General features: G+C 46.3%; 1 protein-coding gene across 3 annotated transcripts; it reads left to right on the top strand.

The window, feature by feature from the left end:
* The first annotated feature begins 765 nt into the window (after positions 1-765).
* Positions 766-19,919, top strand: WDR74 (WD repeat domain 74). 3 transcript variants are annotated; one of them, XR_009556932.1, is made up of 13 exons: positions 766-882; positions 2,576-2,685; positions 4,719-4,840; positions 5,700-5,763; positions 6,543-6,686; positions 7,110-7,211; positions 7,495-7,595; positions 8,189-8,244; positions 8,909-9,051; positions 9,321-9,377; positions 9,856-14,243; positions 17,436-17,820; positions 19,902-19,919. XR_009556932.1 is itself a non-coding variant. In XM_035098409.2 (11 exons), the coding sequence occupies exons 1-11, from the start codon at positions 822-824 to the stop codon at positions 10,045-10,047; spliced, it is 1,152 nt and encodes a 383-aa protein (XP_034954300.2). In that variant the 5' UTR covers positions 766-821; the 3' UTR covers positions 10,048-14,393. The 3 variants fall into 3 exon arrangements, 1 of the variants encoding a protein (XP_034954300.2); XR_009556931.1 differs by lacking the exon at positions 19,902-19,919 and having other exon boundaries at positions 17,436-18,340; XM_035098409.2 differs by lacking the exons at positions 17,436-17,820; positions 19,902-19,919 and having other exon boundaries at positions 9,856-14,393.
* The last annotated feature ends 74 nt before the right edge of the window (positions 19,920-19,993 follow it).

Below are 19,993 nucleotides of genomic sequence, written 5' to 3'. Positions count from 1 at the left end.
TCTTCATTTAATCTCCACAACAAACCTGTGAGGTTGGTTAGGCTGAGAAATCCAAGGTCACCCAGAGAGCTTCAGGGCTGTGTGAGAATTTGAACCTTTGTTTCCCAGTCTAGTCCCAGTCCTAGTCTGATACTTTAACCATTACAACACACTGGTTCTCAATTTGCACACTACAAAGGACTCTTTGGAACGCCCTCCCATCAGATGTCAAAGAAATTAACTATCTGACGTTTAGAAGACATCTGAAGGCATTAGAGAAGTTTTTAATTACTGATGTTTTAATGTATTTTTAATCTTTTGTTGGAAGCTGCCCAGAGTGGCTGGGGAAACCCAGCCAGATGGGCGGGGTATAAATTTATTATTATTATTATTATTATTATTATTATTATTATTATTATTATTATTATTATTATTATTATTATTTTATTATTATTATTATTATTACTATAGCACCACAGTGGTAGTGGTTTCCTGTGCAGTTATTCCTGCAGGTCTCGCCTGACCCTATCCCCATTTCGGAGCTCTATTTGCCTGCAAAATAGTCTCCTTTCCCAGCTGAAGCTCACTCAGGGGGTCAAGGCAGGAAGGTCCATAAATAGCCCCGTCCCCTCGCTATCAGGAAAACAAAGGGACCACCAAGAAAGGGGAACGGAGTGCCAGTGGGATTGCTAAGAGTGCAACACCGAAGAAGCCGCGCTGGCGAATCAGCGTGGGGCCTTAGTAACATTCTCTTCCGGTGTTACACTCTAAAACGTCCGGCTCAACAGGGCTTTCGGGACAGGACGAGCCTCTGGAAGTCCAGAGGCGGAGCGACAGTAGAAATGGCGTCTCCGGCGCGGGGTAACCACGTGTGGGTGGGGTCCGAGACGGGCATCCTGAAAGGTAATGGAGGGTACGGGGCTCGACCGCTACTTGGGGGGTGGAATGTCTATTATTCAGCGACGCTGGGGAAACGGAGAGCCTTGTGTGACTTTCGGGGAAATAACTGAGGAGGAAGTGTGGGTAGATGCTGTTCCTAGTGGCAGGGGGTGTGTGAGGTTGCCCGCACCCTTACAACAAATTATGGTGCTTTGGGCTTCTGAGCATGTACAGAGTGCCTCTCCCCTTTTTGAGGCAAGTTTTGAAGGAAGTCCATTATAGGTAGTACATGTGAAAGAAGGCAAGGTGATGGGGGAAAGAGGATGGTTTCCTGTGCGGGGAGCGATGTGTAGACAATGAATGTTTGTTTGGAGGGCGGAAAAAGTGGGGTAGGCATATGAACAGAAGAGGCTAGGCTATTCAATAGGCATTAGCCATACAGTACATACAGAGATAGCAAACAGAGGTCTAACTTAGAGGAAGAGAAACTAAAATAAATCTTAACAAATTATCATTTTAAATAGTCTAGTCATCAGCAACATCCCTATCAATTAAAACAGGTGGACCCTGGCCACTGAAGAAAAATTACAAATAATCTAAGAATCTTCAAAGGAAAGGAAGACCCTGAATATTTCTGTTATGTCTGCTGGACTTTATTTCTCTATCATGTCCAGGGTGGCATCAATGGTTGGGAAACCTGGGGGCACGCTCAAAGACCCTGCTGGACCTGCTCACCCTCTACGCCAGGCATCCCCAAACTTTGGCCCTCCAGATGTTTTGGACTACAATTCCCATCTTCCCCGACCACTGGTCCTGTTAGCTAGGGATCATGGGAGTTGTAGGCCAAAACATCTGGAGGGCCGCAGTTTGGGGATGCCTGCTCTACGCCATTGTGGGCTGCTTGTTCACCTGCCTCTTCTTGCATTTTAATGGTGTCGCAAGGCCAAAAGAACAGGGTGTCTAACCACCGCCTACTCATGTACTGTAGTGGCTCAGTGGAACCTCCAACTCTAGAGGCAGTATACCTTGGAATTTCAGTTTGCTGAGAACAAGCGACAGGGGAGGGTGGTTGTCTTCATGTCTTGCTTGTGAACTTCATGGAGGCATCAAGGTTTGCCAATGTTGAAACTGCAATCCTGGAATAGGTGCACTGTTGGTTAGGTCCAGCCCAGTTTATGGTATGCTGTTAATGGGGAGGGGGAGATAGGGGTACTGTGAATAAGAGACACAAAGGCCAGAGGAGATATAGAGTGAGGCATGTAGGAAAGGAATGCAGCAAAAAGCTTTTACATAAATACCTATCGCTTACCAGTCTGGTAGCTGGATGCTGTTGCTGTGCCTTTAAAAGGGGCTCGATCAGCTAAGTCTTGTAAAGTGGGGATTCCTTTAAATAATTATTGGCTGTGCTGGCTGGGACTGATGGGAGTTGTAGTTCAGCAACATTTGGAGGGCCATGGGTTAGTCACCCCTGGTGTAGATCAGGTCCATGTTAAAGGTCACAGTGCCATGAATGGTTGAGAAGTTGCCAAACCTGCGTCATAAGATTTAGCAGGAGGGAGCCAGATTAGAACACTGCAAGGAGCGGATAGAGATCCACTAGCCCCTCAGCTTCCCCTTTGCTGGTGGTGAGTGACACAGGGAGAGTTTGCCATTGACCTCTTTTTCTTTCCCCCCTTCCCAATAATATCCCTTTCTTTCTCTTGTCTCCTCCTTCTAGGGATCAACCTGCAGAAGAAACAGGCCACAAACTATAAGTCAGGAGATGCGGTACTCAGTCGACATGAAGCTGTTACTGCCATGTGTTGGGGCGATCCCTACGAGTCTGAGGTAATGAGGCTGCCAACTTCTCATGCACCTGGCACAGTTTAGGGGACTGGATGCTGGAAAGAAAAACAGGATACCTCATTTTATGGAAAGCTGCCTTATAGTGGGTTGGACAGTTGGTCCCTCAAGCTCAGTATTGTCAAAAAAACAAGCAACCTTCCCACAAACCCATTTAAAAGGGTGTAGAATATTAATCAGCCAAAGGCCTAGCTAAAGGAAACTTTCACTTTATTTCAGCTTTAAGCTCATAGACAAAGACAAGAACAAATACACAGACAATTAAGAATTACTAACAATAAAAGACTTAATAGGTATACAAAATCAAATATAAATATAATAAGGAATACAGCAATCCATTAAGTCTCTTGTATGACAAAACAGAAGTTAATTTTTTTTGCCATTTGTAAAGTTACAAACGGATCTATATCTTGCAATAAAAAGGCAAGATGAAAATCTGCCGAGTGCCCAGGAATTTTTTGGATTAATGGTAGCAATAAATTCTTATGGACAGCACAATATAAAGGACATGTCAACACTATGTGCTGAAGATTTCAAGCGAACAATTATCACAGGAACATAAAACCGAAATTTGGCCCCTAGAGAATCTATGAAAAAGGGAATTTGAAGGGAAAACATCAAAATGCGCTTTAATAAAAGCAAAACTATGAATGGCAACAGGGAGAGATGATAAGTAAGATGGCACATATTTTGGAGGAGTAACGCCCAAATGACGCGAGGAGCATGACCACCCACCAAGCATAAGATTGCGTTGCATCTCTATGTCGTCCAATCTTAGATTGATATTTTTTTTTGCTATGGTAAGTGTCAGGGTGGTTGCTGGCTACCCTCAAGCAACGACACTCCAAACCATCTTGTCTTTAGTACTTTTATTGTGAAAGTTATTTACAAGACAAGAGCTTCATGTCTACTCAGTACTTCAGATTCTCCCAATGGTGCTTTTCGGCTCCTCCCCCAGCAGAGTAGTTTGGGGACCCCAAATCTCCTCCCCCTGCATTTGCGAGCCGCTGATCGCCTCAGTTCCGGGGTGAATTTGAAAGGACGCCCCTCTGCTGTTTCCCTGCTGGAACTCTCTGCTGGCCCCTCCCTTCCTTGCTGATATCACAGGCTGCAGGTAGTGCTCTTGGATGCTGCCTGAGCCCTGGCCCGCTCCGCTCACTTCCTCCTTCCTGTCTCCTGTCCCTCCGCTGTTGTCCGAGCCATTCAAAGAGCTGGATTTGATGAGGGGTGGCTGTTCCCTGTATGCCCACCCCCTTACAGTAAGATTGTAATTCAAGGATTCTAAGGGCAAGATTCTGATAAGTGAATATTCTCACCTGGAGCTTAAAGATGTATAATGAAAGACAAGCCTCCCTCACAGCTCCTTGTGCATAAGATCTGTGCATCTAAGCTATGGGGGAACACTTTAACAGAAACTCTCCTGAAGACCTCAGAGTTTGAGCAGGGATCATAACAGTGCCTGAAGTATCCTGGACTCAAGTTGTTGAGGATCAGTACAAGAATGTTAAACCTGACCAAGAGTCATGTGGGCAGCCAGTGCAAGCATTTGGGCACTGGAGTTATGTGCTGGCAATAGTCTGCCACCACCAACAGTCTAGCTGCAGTGTTTTGCACCACCTGGAGCCTCCGGAACAGGCTCAAGGCTAGCCCCATGCAGAGCACTATGCAGTAATCAAGTACTGAGGTTACCAGTGTATGAATCACTGTGGCCAGACTATCTCTGTCTAAGAGTGGTTGTAGTTGGCATACCGGCCATAGCTGTAAAAGTTAGCATACCTTGCCTTTACAGAGTCTTCCTCGTATTGTCTTTTGTGACTGGCAGCGTCTCTCCAAAAGCTTTTCCTATCCCCTGCACTTGAGGGCATTGTAATTGGCGATGGCAGAGGTTTGAACCTGGGACTTATTTTTGAATACATTCTCTCACTGAGGTGCAGTCGCTTCTCTGAAAGAACGCAGCCAGGGAGGTGCACGTTCGTTCCTTAATAGTTTCTGTTTTCTTTCCTCCTGTTTATTCCCAGATCTTTGTTGGATGCCTTGATGGATCAGTCAGATTGTTCAGTACTGAGAAGGGCAAGTTTACTGAGTCGCGAGACTGTCTAGGAGGCGAGGGACCCTTTTGTGGCTTGGCTGTGCTTGATAAGTAAGTCTGAATCCCTTCAAATCCTTAGCCTTCATCTACCTCAGGGAAAGGACAGGCTTCATGTCACTTGCTATGACTCCCATGGATTCAGCAGGGATGATCCTTAGGTGTTTGTACTTTAGAATGCACTCTCTTGGGCTGTCACACACACACACACACACACACACCGAACTTCTGATGTAGAACTACCAAAAGTACCCTCTGTGCCAGTCTCAGCACTCTAGAACAGTGTTTCCCAACCTTGTGCCTCCAGATGTTTTGGGACTACAACTCCCATCATCCCTAGCTAGCAAGACCAGTGGTCGGGAATGATGGGAATTGTAGTCCGAAAACATCTGAAGGCACAAGGTTGGGAAACACTGCTCTAGAAGATCTGTAGTGAAGGAAGCAATCTTTCAGGTATTTGGGGGCCTAAACCTTAGGGGTCCCAATTGGCTTGTAAGACCAGTTTTCCCCTAGCCACGGCCACCTGTCCCAGGTGTGAGGCAGATAAAGATGTAGCTATAAAGGAACAACCGGTGCCAGCATGGTTCAAATTCAGAACCTTTTAAGTTCGGCACCCTGCAGGCCCCAGAGATTGCTTCCACTTGGAAGTCCTGAGTGGTGCCCTTCAGCTGATCACTTGTGACTTCAAGCCCCCTTCCTGATTGAGCATTGGCTGTTCAGCACACAAATGTGTATTCTTTTCCCTGAGTTGTAGGAGGTAAGGCTTTGTGGGTTTTTTCCCCTTCCTTGGAAAGGATTGCCACCAGCTCGTCTATCTATGTATTCTCCGCATTTATGGCAAATTAATTTATGGCAAATACCTCCCTCCCCTCTTATCTCTCTTCCCTTTTCATGGTCCAACCAATTCTTACAGTTCCCTCATCACCTGTGTACAATCTGGTTTGCTGAAGGTCTGGCGGGATGCTTCGTCGGAAAATGTGAGTCTTGGTGCCTGAGGGAGGTGGGGAGGGGGAGAGATGGGCTGTAGGCCACACAATGGCCTTTTAAGGAGTCACAAAGCTTTTTATTGTGTTTTTTTATTTTTCTAAATATCTTTGCAGTCTTAAGTGCTAGAAACTTGTTGGGTTTTGTTTGCTGAAAGAGCTGATATGTTCAGGAAGTTAAATTCTGCAGATTGTATCCCATACTTGTCCTACTCAGGGTAGACCCATTGAAGCAAATGAGCTTAGGTTTGTTAATTTGAGTGGGACTCTACCGAATAGAACTTAATTGGATTCAACCCATCACTATACTCCTGTGGAACTGCACCTTTTGCACAAAGCTACTGTAAAATGACAACACTTTTTTAAAAAACAAAACAAAAACCCTACAACATATTTGTTGCTTTAGCCATCCTTGCAGCAAAAGTGGATTTCTCGCCACCCTCTTTGATGTTGGCATATTTTGGGGAGGAACTAAGAATGAAAGCGGTTTCTCCAAGGCCGGTCATAGCTACTTAGCTGAGGTTTACGAACCTGCATCTGACAGGTCCTTGTGTTAGGTAGCCCGTCTACATTTAGAACCATAGAATCATTGAGTTGGAAGGGAGCCAAGGGCCATCTGGTCCAACCCCCTGAAATGCAGGAATCTCAACTAAAGCATCCATGACAGATGGCCATCCAACCTCTGCTTAGAAACTGCTAGGGAAGGAGAGTCCACATGTATTTGTCTTGGCTTTGTATACCTCCACCACCAGCTCTTATCTCTTGCGTTGCAGCTGGAGGTCCAGGTGGGCCCCGGCGTGTGCCGCATGCGCCAGAACCCGGAACAGCCTCACCGTGTGGCCACAGGCGGGAAGGAGAACTGCCTCAAGGTGTGGGACCTCCACCAACCGCAGGAGCCCATCTTCCGAGCCAAAAATGTGAGTTTACTTATAGTATACTGTGTAAACAGCCTGCGCTTCTCTCTATTAGTGCACGGATAAGGGCATAATAAGAGCCCTGCTGGATCAGGCCAAAGGCCCATCTGGTCCATCATCCTGTGCCTGTAGTGGCCAACCAAAAGCTGGACTTGAGCACAACAGCAGCTCTCCCCATTTGCAGTTCTCGGCAGCTGCCACTCAGAGGCACATTTTTCCTCTGACTGTGGTGGGAGAACAACATAGCTAGAATCCATAGATAGCCTTTCCTCCACGAATTTGTCCAGTCCTCTTTAAAAGCCATCCAAGTTGGTGGTCACTACCGCATCTGATGTAAGCAGATTCCATAGTGCAGTTCAGGAAAGATCTTTTCCCTTTTCAGATTCTTGCCTTCGTTCACAGCATGCCTTGCCTTCTTGTCAACAGGTGCGGAACGACTGGCTTGACCTGAGGGTGCCTGTCTGGGACCAGGACATGCAGTTCCTGCCTGGATCAGAGAAAATTGTTACCTGCACTGGACACCACCAGGTAGAAGCTGGGGAAGACAGAGATCTCCGCTACATAATTTGAAAAGTGATGCATTTGTTCTCTGTGCATTTGGACATCTCTTGAGATAGCCTAAACAAAGTTTGCACAGTGCTTCCATGTGTCCCTCGGAACATTGTCCAGAAGGGCTGGAAAAGGTTCCCCATCACTGCATTTTTATAGCATTTGGGAGCGTTATAGGGTGGTTGCTGCTGTTGTTGGGTCTTTCATCTGAGGATGAAGAAGACTTCTACTCTTCATCCTCTTGGTCTTCTTCTGCCTCCAGGTTCGGATCTATGACCCCAGCTCCCCACAGCGGCGCCCTGTGTTGGAAGCCACCTTTGGGGAGTACCCGCTCACTGCCCTCTCCCTGACCCCTGACGCAAAGTGAGTTTCTCTTCTCCCCAGTGCTTGGAATGAATGAGTTTGGTTTAACAAAGTTCAATGAATTAGTTCAAAGATCTCTCCCCCCCCTACACCTGAAGGCAGTTCTCATAATTGCCAGGTGAATTAAATGTGAATGAAGTTTGTTTCAGGGTGGAACTTGAAACGATTTCCAGTTCATCTTCAAGTTCATTCTATTACATGCGCTTTCCTATTTCATAGATTCCTTGGGCATTTTAAGTTTAAAGATCATAATTGTTGGGGTAAATAAGCTAAATCATTCACATTCCGCCATGCGGTTGTTGTTGTTTTGTTAGTCTTCTTAAGTATATTTAATATGTTAGCATAGCAGCTTGTAACATTCTGAATGCTGGAAAAAATTGCTGAGGATTATTTGTGTGAACCTGGACTGAATGCAAGCGGAATTATTTCATATTGTAAAGGGACAAATGTGAACTGGAACTCACTCCTTTTTCAAGCTCTGGATACAATCCCCAGCCTGCAGTGTCCTTGGCTGCTCACAGCTCAGTGCCTAGATGGATACTGTCCCTTTGCAAAATTGGAAATACATAATTCCTCCTTTTTTTCACTTACAGTGCTGTTGTTGTGGGCAGCTCGCATGGGGATGTGGCAGTAATTGATCTACGGCAAGGTAAGAACGAACCAGGATGATGGAGTGGGGAGTGGGTTTTGGATCGGAGGAGAATCTGGAAAGAGAGTTGCAGAGGAACAAGGTGGGCTAAAAATGCAGGGCAGAAGGAGACATTGATGTACAGCTGGAGAGGCAACTCTTTGATGATGGGAAGGTTCTTTAAAGCAATTGGCAGACAGCAGCATTTGACTGGGCAAAGTTCTTCTGCTATGTTTTTTAGTCAGAGGTTGTTGCCAGCCTTTGTGGTCACATTTTCAAGCTGGGGTTGCAGACACCACACTCTCGCTCTGAAACTGCACACACCCTTGTTCTGTGCGGCCTATTCTCTTGGCGACAAGATGGTTCCGTACCCCAAGGCAGACCAAGTGGGGAAACATGAACAGTAGAATACCACCTCCCTTGGGATCCTGTACTTGGAATCTTGTAGTCTATGAACCACAGCCATGTGCAGCAGAAAAGTTCCTGTTTAATTCCATACAAGCACAAAGAAAAACCTCACGGCTTTTTCTTCAAGCCTGCCTTTGCGACAGTCTTACTATATAATATATTTGTAAGGCTGTCGCCAAGCTGCAGTTCCCTACATTCCAAATTCCACACTTGAGTAGTGTAGCCACACCATACGTGCTGCCCTCGTAACTCAGCCATTGTTGTCGTCTTGTGACAGGGCGGTTGCTGAAGTGCCTCAAAGGCTTTGCTGGGAGTGTCCGTGCCATCCAGTGCCACCCTGTGCTTCCGCTGGTGGCCTCGTGCGGGTTGGACCGCTTCCTTCGTGTGCACAACCACCAGCACAAGCGCTTGGAGCATAAGGTGAGAAGGAGCCCAGCACGACAATGTTGCTGGTGGTTGCATATAGATTGTGGGGGAACTTCCCATCAGCGCCAGCCGGAATGGCCAACATTCAGTATTAGTGGGTGGTATGATTTTGGATTCTCGACTCCCATCATCCCTGGCTATTGGCCATGCCAGCTGGGGCTGATGAAGCTTGAGTTCAACAGTGGCTGGAGGACATCAAGATGGGGCAAGCTGGTGGCCTCCTCTCTGCTGCTTAACTGAACTATGTCTCTGTTTGGTTACAGGTGTATCTGAAATCTCGATTGAACTGCCTGCTGCTAACCAGCAGAGAGAAATGGGAGGTGAGTTGAAGGGACCGAGGAGGAGGTATTATAATTCCTAGTTGCCATGAGGCTCTAAGCACGGAGCGGGAGAGGGGGGGGGATTGTTCTGCCTCACAAGTTGAATATTTGCACAGATGGAAGATTGTGTAATGGCACAACATTTAATTGCACCCTCATAACTAAAATATGCAATCAAATGTGATGGGTTGTATCATCTGTTAGTCTTACTGAGAGTATACCTATTAAATTAACCAACATTAGGGCCCATTAGTGTAAGTGGACCTACTCTGAGGAGAACATAGTTAGGGGCCACACACTTATTGTAACAGGAGACATGAGTCAAGAAATCATGGGGATGTCTGTGTAAACAGGTGCCTTTTTAAAAGCCGGCAGCATGCCAATACAGATGGGCACTCTCATATTTCAGCAGGGAGCACATTGCATGCCACTGATGCCACTAGGGAAGCCTGTATTAAGGTGCAACTGCTTTCTCCAGGATGAAGGCGCCGACCCTTCAGCTGACCTCCAGAGTGACGTGAAAGAGGAGGAGGAGGACGATGAGATCTGGAACTCAATGGAAGTGGTTGCTGCCAAGCGGAAAGCAGAACAGCAGCCGTGCTCTGATGTGGGGAGGGACGCACCCCAAAGGAACAAGCGCCTCAAAAAGCCGAAGATTAAAAAAAGCTGAATCTTGATATCTATGTGGGGAGGGGGTTGGAATGACATTTGCCTTTTTTAATAACGAAGGAGGCAGGCATCACCAAAGTGCCTGAATCTCAGCCTTGGACATGGATTTGCCACAAGCAAAGGCCTTGGCTGGTCATGGGAGAAAAAGAGACAGAAACATTGTGATCTGCTTTCTGCTGCTTCGTAGGACAAGTTTGCCATGGGAGGGCTTTTAACCTCATAGCAGCCCCAGCTTATTTTTTGGATCTGGGGAGCTGGTGTGGCAGGAATGTGAAGATTTATAGCAGGGGCTTCATTTCAAGAACCTCATGGAGACAACACATTTCCCCTCTGCATGTTTAAAATTCTCCCATTTCCTTCTCTCATTTTGGCTGCTGTGCAGTTGAAGCTATTAAAAAGTACCTTCTTGCACAATATGGGCTATTTCCCCCCGCGCGGTGTCTCGGGTAGGAGGAAGTGTCACCATCTCCTGTCCTGCTTAGCATTTCCATTTCCTTTTTATTTTTAAGGAGTGCGTAAGAGTGATGTGTGGAAGCAACTTCTAACTCCCAAGTTTGGGACCACTCAGGATATTATTATATTCATATCCCGACTTTTCCAGGCCTCAATGTGGCTTACACAAATTGAAACAACACAGATAAAAGTTGAAAAGTAAATAAACTATAATAGAATTAAAACAATACAAAAACAACTTATTAAAACACAGATAGTAAAAATAGCACAGCACTAATTATTTTTTTTAAAAAAGTCAGTTCCCAAATGCCTACTAGAATAAAACATTGTTTTCACCTGCTGGCAGAAGAATAACGAGGGAGCCAGCCTAGCTTCACTAGGAAGCGACTCCCCAAATCTGGACGGGCTCCTTCCACATTCCTACCAAATGTGTCTGTGAGGGTGGTAGGGCTGAGAGAAGGGCCTCCCCCAAAGATTTCAGGGCCTGGGCAGGTTTGTGTGACAGAATACAGTACGGTCCTTCAGAGAGCCTGGGCATAAGCCGTAAAACGCTCTATAGCTCATAACCAACACTTTGAATTGAGCCCAGAAACCCAGTGGAGCTGTCGAAAAAAGGGAGTAATAGGCTCCCTAAAACCAGCCCCAGTCAAGAGTTTGCCTGCAGCTCTTTGTTTGTTGGAGTTTTCAAGCACTTCAAATTAACCCCTACATAGAGCATGTTACAGTAATCCAAATGGGATGTAACTAAGCTAGACGAGAATTCTCCAGGAATGGGCACAGCTGGCACACAAGACCTAACTGCAAATGCAGTTAGTAAATCTGGGCATCCAGGCTTAGGGCTGAATCCAGTAAAATACCCAGACTGGGAACCTGCATTTTCAGGGGGAGTTTTGCCCCGTCCAAGATTGGATTTGCAGATTTATCAAAATGCATACTGCTATATCATAGAAAATATCAAAACAGTGAATTTTTTCTGTAATAAAACAGCTGCTTTGAGATCTTGTATAGAATGTCCTGGGAGATTGAAGTGTTCTCCTACTGGTTTCTCTGTCTTGTGGTTCCTGATGTCAGATTTATGTCCATTTATCCTTTTGCGTAGGGTTTGGCCTGTTTGTCCAATATAGAGAGCTGAAGGGCACTGTTGGCATTTGATGGCATCCACAATGTTATAAGATGAGCAATTAGATAATTTCAGGAACAGACTGGAAAGAGAAGTTGCTGAATTGGAACTCATTACCAAGCTTAAAACCATGGAGCCACCTGGGATGAACAAAGACATTGGATTCTTATCTCATTATGCATGATCAAGCTTTCTTTAGCGCCTCAGCCCTTGCTTTTCCCCCGCAGGACCAATTGCAGTCACCAGCAGTCGTTAACAGCCATCTACAGGTTTACCACTTCCATCAGCCCATCACCCATTCCCCCCCCCCACCCTCTGTATATACATACGGGTCTGACTTCTGTTTCAAGTGTATCTGAAGAAGTGTGCATGCACACGAAAGCTCATACCAAAATAAAAACGTAGTTGGTCTTTAAGGTGCTACTGAAGGAATTTTTTTATTTTGCTTCGACTCAGACCAACACGCCTACCTACCTGTAACTAAATGTTATGGCATCATCTTTCAAGGGCTAGAGAGGCTGCTTCATCAAACAGACCTTTAATATGATCCAGCAAGGGCTGCTCATATTATTCCCCATCTTTTTTTTAATGTGCTTTCACTATCAAGAAAGGGGACACGGGTGGCGCTGTGGGTTAAACCACAGAGCCTAGGGCTTGCCAATCAGAAGGTCAGCAGTTCGAATCCCCGCGACAGGTGAGCTCCCATTGCTCAGTCCCTGCTCCTGCCAACCTAGCAGTTCAAAACCACATCAAAGTGCAAGTAGGTAAATAGGTACCGCTCTTGTGGAAAGGTAAACGGCATTTCCGTGCGCTGCTCTGGTTCGCCAGAAGCGGCTTAGTCATGCTAGCCACATGACACGGAAAGTTGTCTGCAGACAAACACTGGCTCCGTCGGCCAGCAAAGCGAGATGAGCGCCGCAACCCCAGAGTTGTCCGCGACTGGACCTAACGGTCAGGGGTCCCTTTACCTTTACCATCAAGAAAGCCCTTGCATACCCCCCACCACAAAAGTACACTTTTTATCAGTTATTCATATTCCCATTAAAAAAGCTTATTAAAAATTAGGCTTAAGGTTCTACCCAACACATTTCTCTTTAGTTCTTGCATGGTTCTCCCCCTTCTCATTGACTCCATAACAACCCTGTGAGGTAGGTTAAGATGAGAATGAGTGGCGCAACTCACTGAATTTCATGGCTGAGTCTGAATTCGAACCCTGGTCTTTCCAGGTCCTGGTCCAACACTCTTACCACTGTATCACACTGGGTTTTTAATCATAACAGACTAACACCTTTCATACTATGTGGCTCAAGAGTGCGGTATGTGGCTCAAGAGTGCTGGACGAGGACTTGGGAGACTGGAGCTCACATCCTCACTTGGTCACCATGCTGCTGTCTCTCAGCCTAATCTGGGCATGGGGAATATTTAGTTCTCCCGATGTTGCTGAACTACTACACCATTGGCTATACTTGCTAGGGCTGATGGGAGTTGTAGTTCAGCAACATCTAGAAGGGCAAAAGTTCCCCCACACCTGGCTTAATCGACCTCACAGGGCTGTTGTGGGGAAACCATGTACCTGTATGTGATATTGAGCTCCCCAGAGGACTGATGGGATATAATCTAATAATAATCATTTTGTTATTATTTAATGCTGCAATCTGCAGAACTGCCTTTGCTGATTTATCCACCCAACATCTCTTATATCCCACAACTACCCTATCTGAATTTTTGAATGCAGTTTGGGAAGCTTTCTGTGTCATTCTGCAAAATATCCCTACTCCAAAACTCTCATCATTTACAGGGGCTTGGAGAGGATTTGTGGAGCAGAAAAAAAGGATGCTCGTGTATTCTCTCCCTCCTCTCTCGGAGGCAATATCCTGGGAATCACAAGCAGGGAGACTTGCTGTTGCGCTCATGCCCTGCTTTGGGACTGCCCATTGTGTCATCTGTTTGGCCATTGTGAGAAGAGGGTGTTGGACAAGATGGCCTGATGCAGCAGCCAGGCTGCTCCTACGTTCTCAAGGCAATGGGATTTGCTTTTGAGGGGGAAATGCGGCTTTAATGACCCTGGCAGCGCAATCGTATTTTTATTTTTTTGTACCCTATATTTGTAAACTGCTTAGAGACTATTGTAGTTAAGCAGTATGTATACTAAATTGCTTAAATCAATACATAAAACCAGAAGCAAGCCTCAGTCTGTATGGGATTTACTCCCTCCTAGGGAAACGTGCATAGGATCGCAGCCACCGTGGTAACGAAGAGAGTTTGGATCCGGGATCGGAAGGCGATATATTTATAACAAATGCAATTGATATAATAGAAAAGAACGATCTTTTTTTTTTTTTTTTTAGGAAGACGGTGGAGGATGGTGGGCAGAGTGAGGCGAGGCAACTTTCCTCCGCCAAAGTTGGAGCCGAGGCGAAAGCGTGACCTCACAAAAGCCGCCTAGGGAATAAGGCTGCTGCGGCTGCGGGCCCCTTTGGCGGGCCGGGACGGGCCCCGTCCAGGCGCCGCGCGGCGGGCGATGGGCTGTGTGGAATCCAATGAAGTGCTTTCCTCCGAAGTTATAGAGACAACAGAATCAACACCACCCGCGCCCCAAACGACTGCTCCAGGCTCGGAAAAAGGTGACGCCTCCTCCTTCCTCTCCTCCCCATCCCAGATCGCAGGAGGGAATCCCGCAGAGGGGTTTCCCCTCACCAGAGCTGGGAAAAGTCGGGGAATCCCTAGCGCCCTGCGCACGTGGGCGGGCAGGCTCTCGGATGGAACCTAAGGGGCAAGTGAGGTTCGAAGAGCTCGGGGAGGGGGCGGAGCTCGCGCCTGCAAGTGGGAGGAGCTTGTGGATGAATCGGCCCAGGCAACAGAAGGGAGGATTCCGATGGGAGGAGCTTGAGAGGGGTTAGTTGCATGTTTTCTATTTCTGCTATAAAGCTGAATGAGTAAATGCAGTTTCCAACCGCAATAACCAGCTGTTAGCATGCTCCCCCATTTATTATTATCATTATTATCATTATCAACATCATCATTCATTTTGTTGGGAGCCACCCAGAATGTAGTAGTAGTATTAGTAGTAGTAGTAGTAGTAGTAGTTAGTATTATTATTTCACATTCTCGCAGAGGTGTAATGCTTTCACTTTTAAACAAAACACAGTTATGTGAGGTCCAGACTCTGGTTAGTAAGAACAGGCCAGGATCTAGCTGAAATCTCAAATCCTAGCTAGTTCTAAAACCATCACTCAACAAACCAAGGTTTTCTTAATAATATGTGTATACAGTAAAAGAGAAAAACAGGGTGCACGAGCCCAAATGCTCACTGTGTCTTGTTCACACTGTAGGAAACCAGCATTTCACATTGCAGCTTTTTCGGGGCACTTATACATTTTTTTCCTTGTAGATTTAATTTAAACCAGAAGCTGCCTTATACATTAGAGCAGTGTTTCTCAACGTTTTTTGGGCCACAGCACACCGTGAAAAAAATCGCGAGGCACACCACCATTAAAAAAGTTAAAAAATTTAACTCTGTGCCGCCCTATATTATAATTATGACTGTAAGAAACACTTGCCAAATATTGCTTTCCGGCGGGTTAGTGCAGTGTATTGGCGGCCGCCAGGCTCGTTTGCATTGAGCTTTGGGAAAGAGGAGGAGAAATATTGCTTTCCGGCGGGGCCGCCAGGCACGTGACAATGCAAATCGCCCTTCTTGTCGCCGCACGTCGCGGCACACCAGCCAGCGTCTCGCGGCACACTAGTGTGCTGCGGAACAGTGGTTGAGAAACGCTGCATTAGAGTAGGCACCCCCAAACTCGGCCCTCCAGATGTGTTCTGACTACAACTCCCATCATCCCTAGCTAACAGGACCAGTGGTCAGGGATGATGGGAATTGTAGTTCCAAAACATCTGGAGGGCCGAGTTTGGGGATGCCTGCATTAGAGGATACACTTGCTGAAATTCCTTCTTCAACACAATTATTAAGCCCTGTCCCTGCGCATCTGGCCACCCTGAGAATATGATTCTAAACAAGAACATGATAATCTAATTTATAACTTTTAAAACTAATCAGTAAATAATTAAATAATAACCTCATATAAATAACCTTTTCAGCTTCTTACCAATGTAGGAGAAACTGATATAGATTTTTTAAAGGCTGCAAACCTCTGCACATGTAACTGCAAGTAAACCCAATAAAACAAAATGGGGCAACCGAACATGCATAGGATTGCTTTATAACAATGTAGATTGATGCTAGATTAGCTAACTACAAATAATCCCAAACCTTGATAGCCCTGCAGAACAGGGGTTGGGGAACCTTCCTGACCAGGCATCCCCAAACTCAGCCATCAATATGTTTTGGGACTACAACATAGCTGCCAAGTTTTCGCTTTTCTCGCGAGGAAGCCTATTCAGCATAAGGGAAAATCCCTGTAAAAAAGGGATAACTTGGCAGCTATGGACTACAATTCCCATCATCTCTGACCACTGGTCCTGTTAGCTAGGGATGATGGGAGTTGTATCCCAAGACATCTGGAGGGCTGAGTTTGGAGGTGCCTGTTCCAGACACTGGTATCCTACAACTCCCATCATCCCATTGGCCACACTGGCTGGGGCAGGTAAGAGGTAGAGATTATTTAAATAGAAGTATTCTGACCAGCTAATGAGTAATAGCTCCACTCTATTCTGTGCTGATTGGAATATATGTGGAGTAATTATGAGCACCACATTTTAAGAAGCATTAACTGCAGCATGTTCAGAAGAGGGCAACTGGGATGGCGAAGGATCTGGAAAGCATGTGCTATGATAAGCTGTTGTGGGGGACAAGGAAGAGGAGCAGGGTATGTTTACCCCCAAGAAGCAAAGATTTAAGCAGAGACATAATAGTGGTCTTCAAATATCAGAAGGCCTGTCACATAGAAAGAAGATGAAGCAGACCTCTTTTCAGCTGCTTCAGAGGACAGGATTATGAGCAGCAACAGTGGCTTTCAGTCAGTGGACTAGGGGTACTAGGCTAAATGTTCCTAGTATATTAGAATATTAAAGGCTGGTGCTTCCTTCCCAAAGCCTGGGAAGCTTCTGCCTGGCTTAGGGAGGGAGGTGCGATGCTCCAAAAAAAAGAAGGGTCCAAGAGCCCTCCTGCCACCTTCCCAAAGCCCTCCCAGAGGCAGCAAGGCTCCAATAATCTGTCAGAGGCCTGGCGCCTCCTTCCCAAAGTCCAATAAGTTTCTGACCTGCTTAAGATGCTCATGCGTGCATCTCCCCCCACCCCCCATCACCCTTGCAAGCTGGTGCCTCCGGCCTTAACTTTTACCCTACGGAAAATTTCTTTGCATGCGAGTTGTATCTAACCAAGTTATACTGACAGTAGACACATTAAAGGATAGAAGTTAATCACATCTATTCATTTAAATAGGTCTGCTCCAGCTATGGCTACCATTACAACCCAATGGCTGGAAACTGGAACTTGGAGCCTCCATGCCTGAACTTTGAGTGCATCCATCTTAATTACATCAGACCTCTTCCAAACACACAGGGCCTGCTTCCGGGCTTTCTATAGCCATTTAGATGGCTCCTCTGAATAGAGCAGGGCTTTTCTTCTCAATACGCTGCCACAGTGTCCCAGAACAGCAAGCGTTTCAGTAGCAACCAATGCCCACCCAGCAAAATTGGTGATTGTGGCATTTGTCTCTGGTGCCCAATTATGCCATGTGTTGGCACTGGGCCCTTTAGAGGGTTATGGAGACCAAAAGGCTAAAGTCTGCCCTGGTTTTGCTGGGTCCTGTCCCCCCCCCCCCCGCATGACATGATCTTATAATTTTTGTTTGCAGTGAAAAGAAAGAGAAGACATAGCTTAAGGGAAAGGTTGACAAGTGGGAAGAAGACATCTACTGAAGATCTGAGCCATCGGACTGAAAGCACAAAGATCCACGTGATCTGGAGACGTGTTTCTGTCTTCAGCACACGTCGAGATTCCTTGAAGAGCACGAGCACAGACATGGCTGGGCCCAGTCATCTGAACAGCGATCAAGAACATCGACCCGATACCTCTCAGTAATTTGGGGGAGCTCACTGAGGAGAGAGAGAATGTGGACAGAGAATACAGAGCAGGCTATGGCAGCATTGCTGCAAAATACAGGCAGTCTTACAGCTAAGGGGGATAAACTTTAACTATCACGCATGGCTTTCTGTGAAATTATTGGCTGGAAATAGCAGGTACCCATTTTGATAACGGTCAGGAAGAGAAAGGAGAGGACTAGTAATGGGAAGTGAGGAATTCAAACAGTTTTTTGGTGGTCTTAATTAATTATGTGGCAATGGCTTGGACAACTTGTGACCCATGAACACAGCGCAATATCCCATGCAGCAAGCAACAGCCTGTCTTTTTATTCCTCGCACCCCTTCCCATAAGATGTTTTGATGGACGGGCCAGAGAAAAAGTTAAAATTTCCTACATCAGGGCCAGTGGCAGGTTTGAGGGACAAGAGATACCTTCAGTAAGCCTCACTGAGCTAGAGATGAGGAAACCTCAGGCCTGGGGGCCAATTGCAGCCCTCCAGGCCTCTCTACCTGGCCTCAGAACCCTCCTCAGGCCACATCCTTCAATGGCTCTAGGTGCCTTTGCCAGGTTAGAATGTGTCCAAATCTGATTGTGCCTCTTGCTAGCACTGATGGAGAGGGAGGGATAGGTGATTGTGCATAGAGACTAGCCTACTATAGAAAGGTATCATTTACATCTGTTGCTCCACCCATTTGGGCCCAGCTGCCACTGAAATATGGCCCTCGGAAGGTTGCCCATAATTAAATGCCACCCTCAGGCTGAAAGGTATTATCCACCTCTGGTCCACTGTCACTGCAACTCCTTTGCCTCGCCATTGCTTGACAGAGCATGCCAATGAGGAAGCAGGCAGGGGAAGCAGCTCCTCATCCCTCAATGCCACTGCTGCTTCTCCCCTCTGGGCCAGACCAAGAGGTACACGAGTAGGCGGTGGTTAGACACCCTGTTCTTTTGGCCTTGCGACACCATTAAAATGCAAGAAGAGGCAGGTGAACAAGCAGCTAACAATGGCGTAGAGCAGGCATCCCCAAACTGAGGTCCTCCAGATGTTTTGGCCTACAACTCCCATGATCCCTAGCTAACAGGACCAGTGGTCGGGGAAGATGGGAATTGTAGTCCAAAACATCTGGAGGGCCAAAGTTTGGGGATGCCTGGCATAGAGGGTGAGCAGGTCCAGCAGGGTCTTTGAGCGTGCCCCCAGGTTTCCCAACCATTGATGCCACCCTGGACATGATAGAGAAATAAAGTCCAGCAGACATAACATAAATATTCAGGGTCTTCCTTTCCTTTGAAGGAAGGAATTTTTGAAGGAAGGAACTTTATGTGTAATTTTTCTTCAGTGGCCAAGGTCCACTTGTTTTAATTGATGGGGATGTTGCTGATGACTAGACTATTTAAAATGATAATTTGTTAAGATTTATTTTAGTTTCTCTTCCTCTAAGTTAGACCTCTGTTTGCTATCTCTGTATGTACTAGGCCTGTGTGGAAGTACAGTAGGTTTAGTTGCTACATTCACCCAGAGCTTGCTACATTCATACTTGCTTGTTTAAGATATTAAAAAAAAGAAAAGTTTTGATATTTCCAAGTGCCATCTGGCAGCCACAACAGTTGGAAGACTGCCAACAGTGTTTGATCTGGCCTGCCCAATTTGTAGCTTCCAAACTCAAATTATGTTGTGGTTTACTGTGCACTTTACCTGGTAACACAAATACCCTGCTCCCAAGGAGCTTATAGCTGAAATATTGCCAGTGGGGTGGGAAAAAAAAAACAAAGGGTAATGAAAGGAAACAGATGCTAGAGCGTATCAAGGTAACATTTCATTTCATTTGACTACCAGTGTAAGAACGCAAGAAGAGTGCGCTGGATCAGGCCAATGACTTATATAGTCCAGCAGCCTGTTCACTGTGAACAACTAGATGCCGGTGGCAAACCTGCAAGCAGGACCTAAGCACAAGCGCTGCTGTGGTTTTCAGCAACTGGAATTCAAAAGCCTTACTGCCCCTGACAGTGGGGGAAGAGCATAGCCATTGTGACTAGTAGCCATTGACAGCCTTATCTTCCATTAAACTTTACTAGACAATGCACAACGAAAGAATGGAGAATATGACCTCTTTGTAGTACTGTACTCGATTGTAGTGTTTCAGTAGTACTTCATTTGATTTTGGGGGACGGACTGTAGCTGAGTGGCAGAAGATCTGCTTTGCATGTAGGTCTCAGGTTCAGTGTCTGCCATCTCCAGATAGGGCTGGAAACATCCACTGCCTGAAACCCTCGAGAGCAGCTGCTACCGGTAGAAAAAGCCTCCCCAGCCGAATCTGCACCCGTCACAGC

The sequence above is a fragment of the Zootoca vivipara genome, chromosome 17 (genome assembly GCF_963506605.1).
Source record: "Zootoca vivipara chromosome 17, rZooViv1.1, whole genome shotgun sequence".
NCBI lineage: Eukaryota > Metazoa > Chordata > Lepidosauria > Squamata > Lacertidae > Zootoca > Zootoca vivipara.
Note: the sequence above shows the minus strand (reverse complement) of the source record. Positions and strands in the feature narration are given on the sequence as shown.